We start from the raw sequence: 20,630 nt of genomic DNA on the forward strand, positions 1-20,630 counted from the left end.
CCCAGTAATAACTTGAGTTGTTGATTTGTGGTATTCTTTGCACTTTTGAGGTTAAGCATGCTACAAGACTGCAGAACTGCATGTCATTTGAAAGCTATTTCAACGTTCCATCTGTTGCTAGGCGCATTCAGTATTGGGCTTCTCTCCCAAAAATGCACCAGTGTCTTCATTATTATCCATAATCTAGCCAGTATTGGAGACACCCCACTTCTTTTCAGAGATTTGTTTTCTCTGAGTGTACTTGGTGTTTTAGTATACATTACTTGTCATTAATGCCTAAAAATCTTTGAGATTTGTGATAAATCCAGTCACTCTAATGGGTTTGAAAATCTGTAAGGTTTACCTCCTGGTGGTGTTTTTGGCTTACAGAATTCCCTACCAGCCGACTTGAAATGAGTGCAGTGGCAGATATCTTTGATAGAGATGGTGATGGGTACATTGACTACTATGAATTTGTAGCAGCACTTCATCCAAACAAGGATGCATACAAGCCTCTTACAGATGCTGACAAAATTGAAGATGAGGTACTCTCTCTATAGTTATCACTCTCAGATAACTAATATGTTCTACTGGAATCACACACTTGGTGTCGTTAATTTTATTTTCTTTCCTATATAACTAGAGTTCTGCCAATTATTTAAGGCTTCAGAAATGTGATAATTAACATTAAAATAATTATTCCAATTGTGTTTTTGGCAGGTTACAAGGCAGGTAGCTAAATGTAAATGTGCAAAACGATTCCAGGTGGAGCAGATTGGGGATAACAAGTACAGGGTAAGTCTTCCCAACACCTCCATGGTTCTTTCAGTCCAAATATTGTCAAGGCAACAGAACTATGTGAGCATTTGGGTTACATTAATTTACAGAAACTTTGTATCATATACTTATGTTTGCTCAAAGTCTACCTCGAAATTATGTAGTTTTAGCTTCACTAAAGTTTACATCAGTAATTTGTGTTAGAAAATATAGACTAATAACGTGTTTAACTTTCCACTGAACCTACAATAAACCCTTTTTCTCAGTATTTAGAGAGATTTATATATCTAAATAGCAAAACAATTTAAACAGTAGCTGGTCCTACATATCAGTATATATTAACTTGTTAACTGATTGATTTTTTTTTACACCTGAGTAAAAATGGATTTTCCAAACAGATTCAGATTAAACAAATGAGACTGTATTGTTCTTAGAATATACTTTGGTCAAACATTTTTATCATCTTCATCTCCTTTTTACTTTTTTCCAGCATACTGTACCTTCATCTAGTAGCTAGACAGGAAATGTGCCAGGTATCCTAAAAACAGTTAAGGTACCAGAGATGAATCTGCCATGTTGCAGAGAAAGTCATTTGTTACCCTCAGGTTCAATAACCAGAACGTTTTCAGATGAGGTGCTCATTATTTGGCAAAGGCAGACTATGGAACATCTTCAGATGATTTTAAAAGGAAAAAAAGGACCAGAAGGGTAACAAAGGACTCATGAATCCTTCCAAGTTCATACTCTGGATAGCTAATTACCTGCACATCTCTAAACTAGATCCTGTATTTAGAAGTTTCAATGTGTGTGTTAGTTTGCATGTGTTCTCGAGTCATACAGAGAATTTCTTGTTAAACTAATTGTGTCTTTCTTCCATTTTTCATTTCTTATCAGTTCTTCCTGGGAAATCAGGTATAAACCAGTGGAATGTGTTCTGAAGTTTCTGGGGTTTTTTTTTTTTTTCCTAATGCATATCATTTAAGCTTGCAATGGCCACTCTTTTCCCATACTTTCATCCTGAGCTAATTCATTGTTGGTCAGCTGTGCTGTTTCTGTAAATGCTATAAAGTATTCCTGGTTTCAGGGTCTCCTTCTCCCTTTTTATTTTGCCTTTTGTCTCATTAAGGAGATTACTTTTAAGGGAACCAGATAATGGACAGCAACAATGTATATAAGTTTCTTTGCATTTTAATTATGATATACCAAGAGCGTTAATTATTCTACTATCCAGAGTTTTTTATATGTAATATTTTACAGCAGTATGCCTCAGAATTCTATGTTGTATCATATTACTTAGTCACTTATTACCATACCATTTTCAGAATCCTTGAGAAATCGCAGTGCATTAAATTAGAAATCAAATGAATAGATTGATTAAGAATCAATTCACAATGTATTGCACATATCTTTAATACAAAACTGTGTGGACTGAGTTGGCAGAATAAACTTGAAGTTCAGATTTGGACTGCTTCCATTCCCCCATCAAAAGTATTTTTAAAACATGCCGTCATACCAGTGCTGTGATTTACAGTAATTGTGTTTAAAAATACTTCCAGCTTGTTAGTTTGGTCATCAGCATCTCTGGTTGTGAAAGTACCATACAACACTAATTGGAAGAAATGCAGATCAATGACTCCTTCATAGGATGGACTCTGAAACAACCTGTTAAAATATAGAAGCAGCTTGCCTGCCTTGTAAATACATGAAAATGCCTAATACTAAAGTTACCACTAGCATCTTAATCATGTTATTGGCAAAAAACAACTATATGAATAAATGATTTTAGAGAGTCTAATGCTAAACATACTACAGAAATGGTAATTTTGCTTTGGCTTTTAAAATGTTGTTGGCAGAGATTATTATAGCATAGTGTGTGCTCAGCAAAGAGTAACCTTCAGCACCTACCTTTCCCTACCTACATCTGTCCTAACTTTTTAAAATCAGTTAATGTATAGAAAGAGAGGGCCTTGATTTGATAAGCCTTTTTGAAAATTGTGCTCATCCTGTGTCTGAGAAAGGAGAAGTAGAGTATCTAATATGATTAACTGAAGTTTATTGCTGCAAGAAGCTACAAACCATTATTTCAGCAAAAGATACTAAATTTCCTAAAGAATCTTGGCCAAATTCTGTTCTGGTAGCAGTGGATTTACATGGCTGTAACCAAGAACAGATTTTTTTTTTCGTTGACACTACACAACCTGTAAACCTATTTATTAAACTGCTTGGTGTTTCTCATTTCAAGTTAGGTGAAACAATAATAAATATTGACCAAAGAGAGTCTGTATCCAAAATATTTTAATAAAAATCTGGAATGGGATCATTATGGAAGCAGCACATTGGAAGTTGTGCTACTTGGCAGCAGGTTTTAAAGTATCCATGCCTCAGTCTGGCTCCAATGCAGAGCCTAAATGGGGTATTAAAAAGCTGAAAGCCAGGGGATCGTCAAGACTTCACAAAGAATAAGAAGAAACCTCCTCCTAAATAGGCAAAACAAAATAGTTAGTGTAGACTTATGGGCTACATTCTCATTGATCTAACATAGAAGTCATTTAAATTTAAATTTTGCTCATTTAGAACACAATTTTTTTTTATTATTAAATTAAGCTTGTAAGCTTCCTATTGTTTGGTTCCCAGAAGTAATATTCCTTCTGCTCTCTCTTGCCCACTTTGCTTAAGCAGTGTCAAAGGTCTTTTAACAAGTAAGGAGCACATTTGTGTGATTTGGCTTTAACATGTTTCTGTCACTTCACTGGAGCAAATAGGTACTGTTACTCCAGCAGTCAGATTCTACCTAAGATGTGTGCATTGGACTACTATTGACTTCAGCGAGGCTCTGCATGCATGCAGACTAGAGGTTGGGATTTGGCCTCAGAATTGTATATCAAATTAAACATGTGCCATCAACTAGAAGGTGTTGGATCCCTCTGGTTCCATTTTCATGAGCTTGTGGGATCCTTCGAAATTATGAGTATTAAGTTAATTTAGATCTTGTGGAAGGTTTTGGATTGATAACACTGGAAAGCACAGTCTCTTCTGTTTTCCACATAACAAATACAGCATGTTGTCACAGTTGTGCAAACCTGAGCACAATAATCCCTCAACTAAACAAAAGTGCTTCAAACCTGTTTTGAGGTTCATGCTTAATTCACTCCAGTGCTAACTAAATGCTTGGCCTGTGCTGCAGAGGCTGCCAGCAGATGTGCCAGTTCTAAAGGTGATATTATTTGATGATTGGACATTGGTAGGAACTGGATCAAAGCAGCCAGTTGTTTTCACACAGGCCACCAAATAATGAGAAGGGTATATCTTTTGGTCACTACTGACTTGATCCAAATTTGATCCAGTGATGTGCAGAGGATTCTGCAGGGTTTTGAAGATATTTCATACAAACTGCACTGAACATTTTGCAAGACCATACAACGCTTTAGGCCCAGTCTTCAGCAGCACGAAATGAGCAGTCAACACAACACAGGAGGGGTGAGAAGGTGGTTTTAAGCCCTAGATCATAGCCCCTTTTTACCAGCTACTCCACCTTCACCCAGGCCTGGGAAGGAGGGTGGTTTCGAGCTGTTAAAATGACTCTGTAAGGTGTTCCTGTGCTCAGCTGATGAGCAGAGCAGTGTAAAGCTCCCCTGATTTATCTGAAATTCTAGCCCACTGATCTATCATTTGAACAGTTTCCCCACACTTTTCAGCTGAAAGTTTCATATCTTTGAAAACTGTATCCCTGCTATTGCACAGAGTTCAGTGAAAGTTTTTATGCTGATTAATTCATACAAATGTAGAACATAACCAATTATTTTATTACTAATTTTGCTGCTTTTACAAGATGAGACAAAATCTTGAGAATCAAGCATAAAGTTAAACCTGGCAGCCTTTTTTCACAATCTTACCATATTTCTTTGGATTAATAAAATGGTGTTCACCTTGAAATCCTAACAGCATTGACAGTTTTCATAAAAAATCATATTTTAAGAGTTTACTAATGATAGAAATTAAAACAAATTTTGAATGGATGATTTTAACCCATCAGAGCTGAAATGCATATTTTATGTGTGGCGAGCTATTGAAAACCTAAGCATTTTGTTTAATCTTCTTACAGTTTGGTGACTCTCAGCAGCTGCGTCTGGTTCGCATCTTGCGAAGTACAGTAATGGTTCGTGTTGGAGGTGGCTGGATGGCACTGGATGAATTCTTAGTAAAAAATGATCCTTGCAGGGGTATGTGAGAAGGTTGTTTTAGAATGGACATTAAAATCATTAATGGGATGCAGTCATTGTCAAGAACTATTTGGGATTTTTTTTTTGCAGGATAGAAATTGAACAGTGTAAAACACTTGTTATTTATTTAAACAGTGACTCAGTACATACCTCCTAGTTCTGGTTTTATGTATTTTAAAATTCTAAGGGCCGAACGCAGCTTTATTTAAATCCGGAGTGACTCTGATGCCTTAGGTAGAGTTACTCCAGGTTTATACTGGTGTAACTAAAAATTGTACACAGCAGTACATGGTATGTACACTGGTTGTATGAGTCAGCAGAAACAAAATGTAGCAACAGTTTTTAAAATCTGCTCAGCAGGAGTGAAGTTTTAAAGCCATAAATCAGCACAAGGTAATCAGAACCAAAGAGTCACAGCCACAAGGTCTGACTGACCTAGGGACTCATCCTGTCCCCAGACTCTGCTTGTGTAATTCTGCGTTCTCACTGGCATTCTCCCCAGAAGCCCTTCTTAAAGCTCTGAGCCTTGCGCAGAGAGCAAAACAGCAGCTCTGTGCTGGGAACTGGAGAGTGGCAATTGAATACAACATGTTGCTCTATCAGATTTTACTTCACAAACTGGCAACAGCTTAATGAGGGATAGATGTTTGCAAGAAGTCCCATCCCGATGGGATAGTGGGTTCTCTCTGGCCAAGAGGAATGTAAAGCCTGACTCAGGAACAGCAGGAGCTAAAAGAGAAAGGGGCAAAATAGCCAATTGAAGTAAAAGACAAATAGTAGCAAGAGTGATAAAGGTAGAAAATTGTAATACTTATTGTACCTGTTCAGAGTGAGTTAAAAGGAAGTAACTTTATGTAGTTCTTTATGTAACGAGTATAGTAACTAATGTAATAGGATCAGACAGCAATAGAATAGGAAAGTTAAAGGGAAAGGTGAGGAAGAAAAGTCACTAAGAGTAGGGAGCATGCTCATCTTCAGACTTACTCTGCTAACACTCCCATTCTTTGCCTAAGAACTGCTAGGTTGGACCCAGGATTATAAAAGTTTAATAGATAAATAGATCATTTGTATTTTGCAGTTACTGTTGCAGTAGGGTAGGTAACATAAACAAAAAGAAGAAACTTTCAGGGAACAAAAAGTAACCCATAAGCAATAACAGTGGATGCCATTCACAGATGGAAATCTTTACCAGAGTAGTAACAGCATTTCCTATTTTAAGTACTGTAAAGGGAGTATCACAAGCAGAGTAGAAAATGTCAAAAGTGAGGTGTTGTAAATGTCTGTTTTTAATGGTATTCCAAAAAAGTCCTGCTGCCCATCAAAGACAGGTATTTCATATCCCGAGGAGAAGTGAAGTGTATTGCAGTTCCTGCTGAGACCGAAACTGGAAGTCAGTAGGGTCATTTACACCTTTGCTACCATTCTTATTTGCTAGCATTTTACTCTCACTCTGCATAGGGGAAATTACTCCACAAAGTGCAAGGCAGTGAAGAATTAGGTGCTGCATGATTTCACATGTCCAACAGCATTCAAGAGATACCATCACCACATTTCAAACGCTACTCTCAGGACTCTTGCGTAGGACTGGCCAGAAAACAATTATGTTTCATTTAAAATGTTGAGGTTTCAAAAAATGTTATTGTTCTAATGAAGAATAAACGGAGACCTTTTGAAATATTTTGCAAACAACAACAACAACAAAAAATCATGAGACACCTCCCTGCCCCCCCCCCCCCCACGCACACACACACCAGCCAATAGCTCAGTGGTTAGCACACTCACCTGGGAGGTGAGAGAGTCACTGTTTCCACCTCCCAGGTGAGAGCCCTAACCACCCGGCTATTGAGTCACTCTGTCTCGCTCACACCAGAAATTCTGCCTGGACCTGAAAAACCTTCCTGATAAAACTTCTGTCAAAGCTGATACATTTTCACATAACATTTTGATATTGACAAAATAGCATTTTTCAATGGAAAAAGTTTTGTTGAAAAATGTTTTGACCAGCTATATGCTTGACATGCTATTCCCTGGGGCTCCACATCCTACTCAGATTGTAATTGACTGTTATTGTGATTAATAAACATCTGATTATTAGATTCTTATTACTTCCCCTGAGAGAGCTGGTGCTGGTCCTTGGCTTTCCTGCTCCCTAATTCGGACATGTGTGTGGAACACCCTCTGTATAAGTCCTGCTGTAGGTCTTACTGGGCCTGGTCGCCAATTTAACAAGGTGTTAAATACATGCCTAGCTTAAAGCATGTTAATACTGAACTCTTTGGGATGCTTACATGCTTAAAATTACACCGCCCTTTGAAGTCAATGATAAAGCTGTCATTGACTTCAGTGGAGCAGGAGCAGGCCCCTCCTTAAGCCTTAGTCTCTGCCAGCAGCTACATTGTATATTTCATAATGCTCTCATTATATACAGCTTAAAATGTATTGTAACGATATGTAAACCAGTTTCATCTTATATTCTATTCTTATGTTGGCACATAAGCCCCTTTCTTCCAGAAGGGTACTTGTCACTGCTCCTAAGTCTATTCCAGCACTGTTTTTTGCTTAGGGGAACTTTGAGAGCTAGGTTACGAACACTTTTGAGAGCTTTTACTTTCAGTTCTGTCTTTTGGGTTGGTGTTCTGAGTCTCTTGCATATGCAACTGCTGTACTTAATTTCTTCTCCTGCTAACAATTTTCTTTAATGTGATCCATATCCTGTGTCATTTTTTCCAGTTCATCATCATGGGAGTAAAATGTTACGTTCGGAATCAAACTCTTCAATTACCACTCAGCCTACCATAGGTTGGCAAACCTCTCACTTCATCTCTCCTGCTCTGTCTTTCTCTTCCTTTCTTTCCTACTGTTGCTTTAATATATATATATTTAACAATATGTTTAACTCATCACATTTGGCTTAACGTTTTTCTACGTGGGCTGATGCTTTACATGCTACATTTTTTTTGACACTCTTGAAAAGTGTGTCAAAAACAATTGTCATTCATGCTGATACTATAAAATACTAACATGCTACGCATCTAATTCTTCTGGAATCTTCTCTTGTCTGTGTGAGCGCTTAGCCATCGATTACCTCATTATAGCTTGGGTTTTGTGGTCATCATTGCATGTTGCCAAACTACTGTAATGCATAGTTTAGAATAAATATATTTACTGCTTTCCTGCCATTGTACTTAGCAGTTTTTTCTGGACCATCCAAGCGTTATTTATTATGAGTAGTTGTAGTGTTAGTTAAGCAGATCATCAGGATATGTCTATGTGTTAATAGTTGGTTGATTTATCATGTTGAGCATTCCATTATCATGCTGACTTCCTTTGACAGTGGTTCATTCCTGCGAGCCTAAGATGCTAGAATAAGCATGTTCTACACATGAACTGTCGTGTGTCCAAAATGAATGCATTACACGGTAATGCATTTTATTTGTTGTCATACTTTGCTGGAGATGGTATGAGAAAAGAGGTGTCAAATGGACGTGTGGCTCATCTGCATAGCTGATTTCTTGCCCCCTCTCTTTGATGTTCTGCAGCTAAAGGGAGGACAAACATGGAGCTGCGTGAAAAGTTCATTTTGGCAGATGCTGCAAGTCAGAATGTTGCTGCTTTCCGTCCAAGAGGTCGTAGATCACGACCTTCTTCAAGGGGCGCTTCTCCCAACAGATCTGCTTCTATATCAAGTCAGGCTGGCCAGGGAGCTTCACCACAAGCAGTTGCTACAAGTACACCCAAGGTATGACTGAATACATGACACTGAATTAATCAATGAATGGGATATAGATTGTTTCTCTTTTAAACATTGATAACAAAAAAGGGAATTTATAGGACAGAAATATCTATATTTTTCTTCTTCTTCTTCTTCTTGAGGGGTGTTTTCAGTATTGTTCTCACACTTGCTGCTCTTTTGCAACACTGGAAAAGGCTCCCATACATTTATGGTGCCGTGTGGGCAAATCAGCAAACAAAGAATGCATTTTGAAGGAGCAAATGTGAGCCTCTCTATTCCATTTCAGAAATAAATCGTACATCCTCTTTTTACGGATTGTTAGTCATCAATTTCTGCTTTGTTTTGAGTTATTTTTTTATATATATATTAACTGTGAAAGGTGGTTTCTGTACCCTGGATATCCCTCTCCAATACATTGTTTTCCATCTACTGTCCTTCATATTTTGATTTGCCATTGTTTCATACAGACACCCCATCATTTAACACGCAATTATGGTAAACCATGGTTGACAAACCGCAAAACATCAACTCCTTCTAAACCATCAGAGTCCTCAGAATATCAAGGGTCATCTTCAGAGGTACAGTAAGGACAGAGATTCTAGTCTAATGAACTTCCTTCACTAAAACTATGAACTCACTAACAGTCATTACAGTTCTTTGCACAGCTGCACTGTACCTTGCATATTAATACACTCTCTTTTAGACCTCTGCCAAATATTTTTATATCATTTTTTCTAAATTTCAACTGATCTTTTATTCAGTGTGTTTAATATATTAGTCTTAAAAAAACTCTCCCTATGATTCTTTAATTAGTATATCTTTAAAGTATAAATGATCAATAATATTAAGCTATAAAGTGACAATTAATATGATACCAGTTGGGATGATGAAATTTAGAAAAATCCCTACCTTTCACTTTGATTTATGGATGGCATTTCATGTACTCCTTTCCCAACATTGTTTCTTCTGTGCTTCTAGTGTACTGTGCACTCATACTATGCAGACATGAGATTAATAAATTATGATCTGCAGTAGGAAGTTACTGACTGAGGAAATGCCACTCCATTGTGAGCAGGATGGCACAGGAGACTGATAATTGGATCCTTTCAGCAGTTGAAATTCAGCTTACAATAGTAATGACCCACAATTGCTATAATGAGATCACGGGTCGGTGACTCATGGAAAATGAGTTTGATGGTCTTATTTCCTGTGCACATTACAAAAAACCCCACTAATGTAATAATTAGCACCCATGTTGGCAGTCAGACTGGTTTGAATGGACATGGAGCCTAAGTACCTGATCCAATACCAATTGATGTCAGTGAAACGACTCCAATTGGATCAGACCCCAAATTGTCTTCTCACTCCTAAAAGTTGTCATTCTAGGTCAGGGTTAAGGCACATTGATGGGTTAGTGTGGGGAAGCTGGCACTACCACTGCCTCTGGTATATCTGTTCCAGACATAAATAGAGGACTTCAATGTCCAATGCTGTCAGCCTGGCACTTTTCAATGCTAAATTCACATAACTCTGTATGGCTTTGCTCAGTGATGCATAAAACATATAGAGATCCTTTTCACTCATTCCTTGAGTAATACTATATATTACTGTACGCATTTAGGTCTGTTGCTTTAAAATATTAAAAAAGATTTAATCATAGTTCAGAATTTAAACAGCTGTTAATTTCTAATACATTTGCTTTCATTTTCTTTGGTCCCTTAGTTAACTGAATATCCGTATAAGGTTAATTGATGGTACTTAAAATCACAGCTGTGGGAAAGAATTTGTAGTACAGGAAGACCAATGAAAAGTCATGTTTTTGCTGAAATTGCAATCCAATGAGAACCCGTGGCATTAATTTATGAACTTCCACGTGATAATTGCCACTAGCAGTGACTGGAAAAACATTGCAAGAAGGTGTTATTTTATTTCTTAGTGATAGTGTCCCCAGAGCTCTCCAGGATGGCGGGTCGACTTGTCTTGTCTTGTCTCCCTGGTGGAGTAATGGGATGCTACATGGTGTCTCCATGGCCAGTGGTGTGTCTGAGACAGAACTGTAATGGCCTTTACTACATCTCCTGGCTGCTGCATGTGCTGTCTATAGTTTCAATGAATTTTTTTAAATGAATCAGAGGGGTAGCCGTGTTAGTCTGGATCTGTAAAAAGCGACAAAGAGTCCTGTGGCACCTTGCAGACTAACAGAAGTATTGGAGCATAAGCATTTGTGGGTGAAAACCCACTTCGTCAGACTCACCCGCGAAAGCTCATGCTCCAATACTTCTGTTAGTCTATAAGGTGCCACAGGACTCTTTGTTGCTTTTTAAATGAATGTTTCAAAACCCAGTGCTTTTGAGGTTGCAGTGGGCACAAGTAACTGAAGGAGGTAATGCATTTCTCAGGCATTCATAGTGACTGATAGGCTACGTCTTTAGCCTGTTTTAGTGGGTTAGTCCTTTTATGTTGACGGAGTCGAAATGATTGTTGTGGTTTTCCCTAGTAGCTGGTGTGATGTGCAGAGATTTTATTAAATAAAGCATAAATGGCAATTGGATGGGCTACTCCAGTTGTGCCTGATCTTCCCCTGAATAAATAAAACAAACTCCATCCAGGGCAGGCCACAAACAGAAGAGTTACTGCAGGGCTCCTACTAGTTCAGGAGCTAGAAAACCAGCAATACAAGACTATGGGTAGAAACATTGTAAACAACATAAGGCCACGGAGAAAACAATTATTTTTAAACTAAATTAGGATCTCACATTTTCTACTGTTCTGGTGCAAAGAGGTTCAAAATCTGGTGATCTGAGGTTTTTCAAAATGTCATAAGTCTATGCTTTTTGCACCAAAATGAAATGAAAACAAGAGCATTCCTCACATATAACCGTGGGCAGATGGGTTAGGCCAGATAGGCATGTAAAATGAAGCTTCTTCTCTCTAGTAATATGCTAGTACTGTACCCTCAACTAACCTAATATGGTAAGATAATTAAAATGTACAGTGGTAGCATCTTTTTTTTTTTAATATTGATACATATGTAAAGAATGTTGTTATGTTGATGCTAAGTAGACTGAAATGATTTTATAGTTAATAATTTTTAGGCACTACATGTTAAAAAACTGGTTCAAATTATTCTCATTACTAAATGATTATTCCAGCCAAGACTTTGTATTTGTCATGCATGTTATGAAGATGAAAGAATTCCAAATTCAGAGCCATTCAATACATCTCAGTGATGACAGATGAAACAACTGTATTTGTCTTATGTAGGGAACACCAATACAAGGGAGCAAACTTAGACTGCCAGGATATCTGTCAGGGAAAGGTTTCCACTCTGGAGAAGACAACAGCCTAATATCAACAGCAGCTACCAGAGTTAGAGCACAGTTTGCAGGTGAGTGCTTTGATTTTAGAACTTGATATGATGCACACTCCAAGGGTTGCCACCACTGGAGAGAATACCTGGGGACAAACTGAGATTTAGTCATCACTTGCAGATGATACTAAACTGGGAGGAGTGATAGATATGCTGGAAGGTAGGGATAGCATACAGACGGACCTAGACAAATTAGAGGACTGGGCCAAAAGAAATCTGATGAGGTTCAAGAAGGACAAGTGCAGAGTCCTGCACTTATGACAGAAGAATCTCATTCACTCCTTGTCATAACATTTTTCCCAGATCTGGACCTTAGCGTCCAAAATATGGGTTTAGCATGAAAACCTCCAAGCTTAGTTACCAGCTTGGACCTGGTAAAGCTGCCACCAGCCAGGAATCTATACAGTGCCTGGCGCACTGTGGTCTCCCCAAAACCTTCCCTGGGGGACGCCCAGACTCAGATGCCTTGAGTCTCACAACAAAGGGGAATAAACCATTTCCCATCCCCCCTCCGGGTGTTCCCTCCCTGGGTTCCTGAAGAGATATACAGAAGCAAGCTCCGTGAATCTAAACAGAGGGACTCCACTCTCCCTATTTCCAGTCCTGGAAAACACAAGTACCGAGAGAGAGCTAATCTCTCCTCTTCCTCCCTCACCCAGAGGGTATGCAAAGTCAGGTTAGTAAATCTAACACAAAGAGATTTTCCCCCCTGACTTCTTCCTCCCACCAATTCCCTGGTGAATTGCAGACTCAATTCCCTGGAGTCCCCACTAAAGAAAAAACTCCAATAAGTCTTAAAAAGAAGGCTTTATATAAAAAAAAAGAAAAGGACATAAAAATGGTCTCTCTGTATTAAGGTGACAAATACAGGGTCATTTGCTTAAAAGAAAAAAGTGAATAAACAGCCTTATCCAAAAAGAATACAATTCAAAACATTCCAGCAACTACACACATGTAAATACAAAATAAAACAATATAAACCTTATTGTCTTACTATTTTTGTACTTACAACTTGGAAACAGAAGATTAGAAAGCCAGGAGACAGAAAGATCACTCTCAGAGCCGAGAGGGTCAGACACAAGACAAAGAACAAAGAACTCACACCCAAAACTTCCCTCCACCAAGATTTGAAAAAGTCTTGTTTCCTGATTGGTCCTCTGGTCAGGTGTTTCAGGTTACTCCTTTCCAGGTGAAAGAGACATTAACCCTTAGTATCTGTTTATGACACTCCTACAGACCAGGGACCAAATGGCTAGGCAGCAGTTCTGCAGAAAAGGACCTAGGGGTTACAGTGGACAAGAAGCTGGATATGAGTCAACAATGTGCCCTTGTTGCCAAGAAGGCTAATGTCATTTTGGGCTGTATAAGTAGGATTATTGCCAGCAGATCGAGGGACATGGTCATTCCCCTCTGTTCGGCATTGGTGTGTCCAGTTTTGGGCCCCACACTACAAGAAGGATGTGGAAAAACTGGAAAGAATCCAGCGAAGGGCAGCAAAAATTATTAGGGGGCTGGAGCATATGATTTATGAGGAGAGGCTGAGGGAACTGGGATTATTTAGTCTGCAGAAGAGAAGAATGAAGGGGAATTCGATAGCTGCTTTCAACTATCTGAAAGGGAGTTCCAGAGAGGATGAATCTAGACTGTTTTCAGTGGTGGCAGATGACAGAACAAGGAGTAATGGTCTCAAGTTGCAGTGGGGGAGGTTTAGGTTGGATATTAGGAAAAACTTTTTCACTAGGTGGGTGGTGAAGCACTGGAATGGGTTACCTAGGGAAGTGGTGGAATCTCCTTCCTTAGAGGTTTTTAAGGTCAGGCGTGACAAAGTCCTGACTGGGATGATTTAGTTGTGGATTAGTCCTGCTTTGAGCAGGGGGTTGGACTAGATGACCTCCCGAGGTCCCTTCCAACACTGATAGTCTATGATTCTATGATTTCTGTATGTGACGTGCACATTTGTGCTAATGCCTGAATTGCAACACCTGTAGTTTATAATGGTTCCCCTAGCAGCCACTAAGGAAATATTTAAAAGCAAAAGAGCAGATTCTTAACTATATCCTTGCAGAGTTCAAATGCATTGGAGAGTGGCTGGCCATTAGGGATCTAGCTGTGGCTCCCTGACCCTGAGCCACCTGGCCCTGATGAAAATAAGAGTCGCAGGGGAGCAGCTGCAACTTACACCACTGGTGTAAGGGCCCTCAGAGATATTACACTGGTGGATAAATGGAAGTATCTGAGCTCTGTTCCGCCCTGCTGCCCCCAGCACACCTCTATGCAAGTGGTGAGGTTGGGTGGTTGGCATAGGAGGCAGCAGAGCCACTTGCACCTGTATTCAGCACTTGCAGAGTGGATTTAGGAGGACTGGAGAATCCTACCCAAATGGTTCATATCTTTTAAGCTGTTTTTCAAGAAGAAATAGTTTAATGCACATGTTTAGACCAGGATATCTTTGCACTTACAGTAAGCCAGATTTGTTGATTCTTTAATAATTAAAATGAAACTTTTACTCTATATAACTTTATTCTATTTAAGATTCTTGTTGTGATTTTTCCGCCTGACACATGAACTGCATTGACACAAATGAAAGATGTCATGCATGTATTGAATAAGCAAGATTTCACTTTATCAGGCCTTGTATTCATTGATTTCTTCATTCATCCACTGGAAAGAGGGAAATCATTTTAAACAGTACAAACATATTGCATGGCTTATTGCTTGCTTGTTTATTTCCCAGGTACAAGTAGCACATTGTGTCTTACAACTGTATATCCTTGGAGTGAAGAAGCAATTTACAGTTCTGCTAGTGCTTAATACATAAGTCAGAAGAGAGGCCCACATTTTTAAAAGGGTGGGCAATTCTTTTGCAATGTCCATGTTGCCTGTGTAAAATTCCTGATGAGCACGTAGAAGTTGGAGAGTGACCACATCTAGTTTTGGAAAAACTTAGAAAGCCAGGGTATATTGGAAGACTAATGAGTTGATAGAAGCTGCCAGGATAATATGTTTTTATGAGAAAAGTTAGCAGCTGAGTTTATTACACCTCAGCATTTAATCACACATTCCTTTCTCTTTATTAGGAGAAATAGCATTGTTTTATAGACTCAGATTTTCAGGTCAGGACCATATGGATCATCTAGTCTGATCTTCTTCATAACACAGGTCAGAGAATTTCACCAGTAACTTGTGCATCAAGTTACATGAACTAGAATGCCATTTTCAGAAAGATGCCCTGTTTTAGGATTAGCAGAATGTTTGCCTCTGTGCTCACTTCCTCACCTTAAGGAACCAGCCATGCAATCCCTCAAGTGGCAGTGCTAAGCACAGGCAGCTTGGAGGATCAGACTTTACATATTTTTCCTGAGGGCTACATACTGACCTCATTTCCTGTGTGCCAGTGGGAGTTCCAGCGTGGCTTATGAAATATTTAAGGTTCTAAGTGTGTAAAAACACCTACTAAATGTCTCTCCTTCAACCCCATCTCCCTAATACCGATGGACATCTTTCCTCTCTCCTTACAGACACCAGAAGGACTCCAAGTAGACCTGGAAGCCGAGCAGGAAGCAAGGCTGGCAGTAGATCAAGTAGCCGTCGAGGCAGTGATGCATCTGACTTTGACATTTCAGAAATCCAGTCTGTGTGTTCAGATATGTCAGAGACTGTTCACAATGCAAGCAAACCACAGCCCCGAGCAGGTTCTCGGCCAGCATCAGGCAAGCCTTCCAAAATTCCAACTCCCCAAAGGAGGCCACCAGTCAGCAAATTGGACAAGTCCTCCAAGAGATAATGTGATCAGCTCCATAAAGGTCTTTTTGCCTTGTGCATTAAATATTTAAGTTTGTAAGATGTAAAATATTATGTAGAAATTATTGTGAAATATTGCAAGAGGTGGATTTTTAATTCTGCAGATGGCCTTATTTGTGTATTTGTCTTTTTATTTTGTGTGTATAATTTTTGTCAGACTTTGTTTATGCCATATCCTATGTGAAAGGGAAAAGAGTTTTAATGTAAACTAACAAATTGTACACAGTAATGTGTAGAAAGTACACTAAAACAATTCCCAAATGTGCAGTGTACTGAATGTACAGTTAAGTCTCTGCAACCTCAGTCAAATAGGCCTATCACTCCATCATTAGTTAACAGGAAAGGAGACCTCATGATTTTTCTTTAAAAAAAATAAAAATAAAAAGCCAAAAGACACAATTACACATTTTGAGCTGACTAAACGAACACTAAAGGATGTATGTCAAACTTACTAAGGAATAAAAAACACATTCACACTACAATTATTTATGCAGCATCTCTTGGAGAACTCACAGAAAGTTACTTACACACTTGCCAGTCATACAATACTCCAATATCTTGCAGCATTTCTGTGCCATTGCTTTAAATGAGGCCAGACACACTCTGGGTATTAGAACTACTATACTGTAAGAATTCAATATAAAGTGCATTCATGTAAATGTGAGGTTTTCTTTTGCTTGAGTGGATGATAGCACTGTATCATTGAACTCATTTTGTATCAAAGCAATTTTGCTTGCAGAAAGCTATGAAATAAAACATGTCCCTTAACTTTCTTGCCATTGAATTTCTTTATTTCACAGGGAATTAGTGTTCTGCATTATGTTTTAGGGAATAAATCATTTGAAATGACCAATAATTACCTTAGAATCATACACTCTAATGTAATTTTCCATTTGCAGCAGTCAAATTTTGGTCATCTACTGTATTTATTTAATAAAACATTACTTTGTACCTGTCAAATAACATGAAATTATATTTAATTTATTTTGTGTTGCGAGTTATTTTCTTTGTATTTGAGTAAGACACCACTGTGCTGTGAAAAAAAGGGAGGGGGGCTAGGAGAGTGTCAAATAATAATTTTTTAATTAATTTTGCTATTCCAAGATTGCTTTAATGGCCATAACAGTCATTTGTTTTCATTGGAAACGGATGGAACTTTTCGTGTAAAAAACTGCAGAACTAACAGACAGATGTTACTGTAACTATTAACTAAATTCCTAGAAATTTCAGTTGCCTTTTAAGGACACAAGTTGCCACTAGAAACGTGGGCCTGGATTCCTGGCCAAGTAGTTTAAAAAACTCACTCGGATGCTGGGATTCTATACAAGAAAATTCTGTGCCCTAAGAGTGCCTTCTGTAGGGCAGAACTGAACTGTGCCCAGTCGTCAATGGAAACCTGGTCAGAAGTGAGCCACCTCTCAGGTGAGCCTGCTATTCAATGTTATAGCTGAGAATTACTTGCGGCCATTGGTGATGCTATTTGGACTCTGATCATGTGCACAGTTGGGATGTAAGATAACATCAACTCCTAAGTATCAGAGGGGTAGCCGTGTTAGTCTGGATCTGAAAAAGCAGCAAAGAATCCTGTGGCACCTTATAGACTAACAGACATTTTGGAGCATGAGCTTTCGTGGGTGAATACCCACTTCCTCAGATGCATGTAGTGGAAATTTCCAGGGGCAGGTATATATATGCAGGCAAGCTAGAGATAATGAGGTTAGTTCAATCAGAGAGGATAAGGCCCTGTTCTAGCAGTTGAGGTGTGAAAACCAAGGGAGGAGAAACTGGTTTTGTAGTTGGCAAGCCATTCACAGTCTTTGTTTAATCCTGAGCTGATGGTGTCAAATTTGCAGATGAACTGAAGCTCAGTAGTTTCTCTTTGAAGTCTGGTCCTGAAGTTTTTTTGCTGCAGGATGGCCACCTTAAGGTCTGCTATAGTGTGGCCAGGGAGGTTGAAGTGCTCTCCTACAGATTTTTGTATATTGCCATTCCTAATATCTGATTTGTGTCCATTTATCCTTTTCCGTAGCGACGGTCCAGTTTGGCCGATGTACATAGCAGAGGGGCATTGCTGGCATATGATGGCATATATTACATTGGTGGACGTGCAGGTGAATGAACCGGTGATGGTGCGGCTGATCTGGTTAGGTCCTGTGATGGTGTTGCTGGTGTAGATATGTGGGCAGAGTTGGCATCGAGGTTTGTTGCATGGATTGGTTCCTGAGCTAGAGTTACTATGGTGCGGTGTGCAGTTACTGGTGAGAATGTTTCAGGTTGGCAGGTTGCCTGTGGGCGAGGACTGGCCTGCCACCCAAGCCCTGTGAAAGTGTGGGATCGTTGTCCAGGATGGGTTGTAGATCCCTGATGATGCATTGGAGGGGTTTTAGCTAGGGACTGTATGTGATGGCCAGTGGAGTCCTGTTGGTTTCTTTCTTTGGTTTGTCTTGCAGTAGGAGGCTTCTGGGTACACGTCTGGCTCTGTTAATCTGTTTCCTTATTTCCTCATGCGGGTATTGTAGTTTTGAGAATGCTTGGTGCATCCTGCAGCAAAAAAACTTCAGGACAGACTTCAAAGAGAAACTGCTGAGCTTCAGTTCATCTGCAAATTTGACACCATCAGCTCAGGATTAAACAAAGACTGTGAATGGCTTGCCAACTACAAAACCAGTTTCTCCTCCCTTGGTTTTCACACCTCAACTGCTAGAACAGGGCCTCATCCTCCCTGATTGAACTAACCTCATTATCTCTAGCTTGCCTGCATATATATATATATATATATATATACCTGCCCCTGGAAATTTCCACTACATGCATCTGACGAAGTGGGTATTCACTCACGAAAGCTCATGCTCCAAAACATCTGTTAGTCTATAAGGTGCCACAGGATTCTTTGCTGCTTTTATCAACTCCTAAGCTGATCTTGCCCATATTCTCGCATGGGCTATCTGCAGGTACAGAATTTGAGTCACAGAATCAAAGTTCATAAAAGATGGAAGAAATATAATAAAATTCAAGCAGTTTAAATCCCGGCTCCAGTGAAGTCAGTGGCAAAACTCCAAGTGTGATTGCATAGCTGTCCAGCTAGAAGTAATGGTTATGGAACAGAGATAGTTAAGCATGCCTATAGAAAACCCTAACAGAAGCATGGAAGAGGAGACAGCAAACACGAGCCTTGATTCCTTAGGGAGGAGGCAGAAGATGCAAGCTGGGAAGAATTTCCACCACACTTCCTCAGTCCTTCCCTTAGCAGATGTAACAGCTACTCCAGAACCAAATGGACCAAAAAAGCAAAGGAATTCAAGTAAGTGGTTCCCGGGGTATCTCAGCCAGGTAGTGAAACAGCTTTCACGAGAAGAGGGGTGAGTGCATATTAGACAGGAGACTTCAGGCCAGGGTGTTCAGGCATGATTGCTGGCTATCACAAAGCATGATAAGAGGGGGCCCTCCAAACTACGTGGATATCAGAGACAGATAATTATGAAAGATGAGATGCTCATATTACAGATAATGAGCGTAGTGGCAATCCAATTCCTGCTGCAGCAGGTCCGGGAATAGATACATCTATTCCCCCACCACTACAGTTCACCTTCTTCTGTGCTGCATTAGCTTCCCCCATCTGACCTGCCCTGTTGCTGCTGCCCACACAATCACTTCTCCTTCTCCCCAAAGCACTGAAGACATATCAGGAGCAAGTCTAATTACCTTGGAAACTTATATGGCTCCTACCACCTGAGTGTCTGAGCACCTCACCATTTTAAGTTTATCCTTGCAATACTTCTGAGTTAAGGAAGGGCTCTGATCTCCATTTGACACACGGGGAGATGAGACTCAGAGACACTAATTGACTTGCTCAAGATCAAACAGGAAGCCTGTGGCAAAGCACTCAAATCCCCATCTCCCAAGTTCCACAGTAGTGGCATGAGGTGCTGAAATTAGGGGTGCTGCCACACCCCCTGGCTTGAAGTGGTTTCCATCATATAGAGGGTTTACAGTTTGGTTCAATGGCTCTCAGCCACCCCAGTATAAAAATTGTCCCAGAACCCCTGGTAGTGGCCTTGCCACTCGGCCTGGGCGACACTAGTGGGGAGGGAATGGGAGGGGGTCGAACTAAGATACGCAACTTCAGCTATGCTATTTGCGTAGCTGAAGTCGAAGTATCTTAGGTGGACTTACCTGGCAGTCTTCACAGCAGCGAGTCAACTGCCGCAGCTCCCCTGTCGACTCCGCTTACTCCTGCCAAGGTGGAGTATGGGCGTCGATTAGCCGATCGATTTATTGTGTCCAGATGAGATGCGATAAATCGATCCTCCATACATCAAACACTACCCGCCGATCCAGCAGGTAGTATAGACATACCCTTCCTTTCTGCTGAATGATTGAAGAATTGTCAGTTGTGTGCATCATTTCTCAAACTTAATGTTTTTACTGAAGAGTATTTATCTGAGTATGGGTTGAGCTGCTCAGAAAAGAATATTAAAAAAATGGAGAATTTGAGTAGAACTCCCTTCTAACTTTATCTGTAGAGATCACTAACTATAAAGTAGCCTACCTGGGTAGGTGGTAATACTCCAGATGAGACACTTTCCTTCCTTCCGGCACATTTCAACTTTTTCAGTAATTTGAAAATACCCTACGTTTGGTATCAGCCTACTAGCTGTGAAGTGCTGTCCTGGAGTACAGGGGGGAAAGGGCTCAACCCCCACCACCAAATTCATTCTCCATTCAGTCAGACTAGAAGTAGCAAGTGGAG

At 39.7% G+C, this 20,630-nt stretch overlaps 1 protein-coding gene across 13 annotated transcripts in view; it reads left to right on the forward strand.

The window, feature by feature from the left end:
• Nucleotides 1–16,863, forward strand: part of DST (dystonin) — a 452,383-nt gene extending 435,520 nt beyond the window's left edge. For 5 of the 13 annotated variants that reach the window (XM_050950494.1, XM_050950491.1, XM_050950492.1 and 2 more), the window contains 9 exons: nt 370–524; nt 700–774; nt 1,651–1,668; nt 4,859–4,976; nt 7,707–7,775; nt 8,516–8,715; nt 9,177–9,287; nt 11,974–12,097; nt 15,598–16,863. In XM_050950494.1, coding sequence (XP_050806451.1) covers nt 370–524; nt 700–774; nt 1,651–1,668; nt 4,859–4,976; nt 7,707–7,775; nt 8,516–8,715; nt 9,177–9,287; nt 11,974–12,097; nt 15,598–15,863 — 1,136 coding nt within the window. In that variant the 3' untranslated portion in view covers nt 15,864–16,863. The remainder of the gene's footprint in view (nt 1–369; nt 525–699; nt 775–1,650; nt 1,669–4,858; nt 4,977–7,706; nt 7,776–8,515; nt 8,716–9,176; nt 9,288–11,973; nt 12,098–15,597) is intronic. The other 8 variants (XM_050950495.1, XM_050950496.1, XM_050950497.1 and 5 more) reach the window with 2 other exon arrangements.
• The last annotated feature ends 3,767 nt before the right edge of the window (nt 16,864–20,630 follow it).

This window comes from Gopherus flavomarginatus, chromosome 4, assembly GCF_025201925.1.
Source record: "Gopherus flavomarginatus isolate rGopFla2 chromosome 4, rGopFla2.mat.asm, whole genome shotgun sequence".
NCBI lineage: Eukaryota > Metazoa > Chordata > Testudines > Testudinidae > Gopherus > Gopherus flavomarginatus.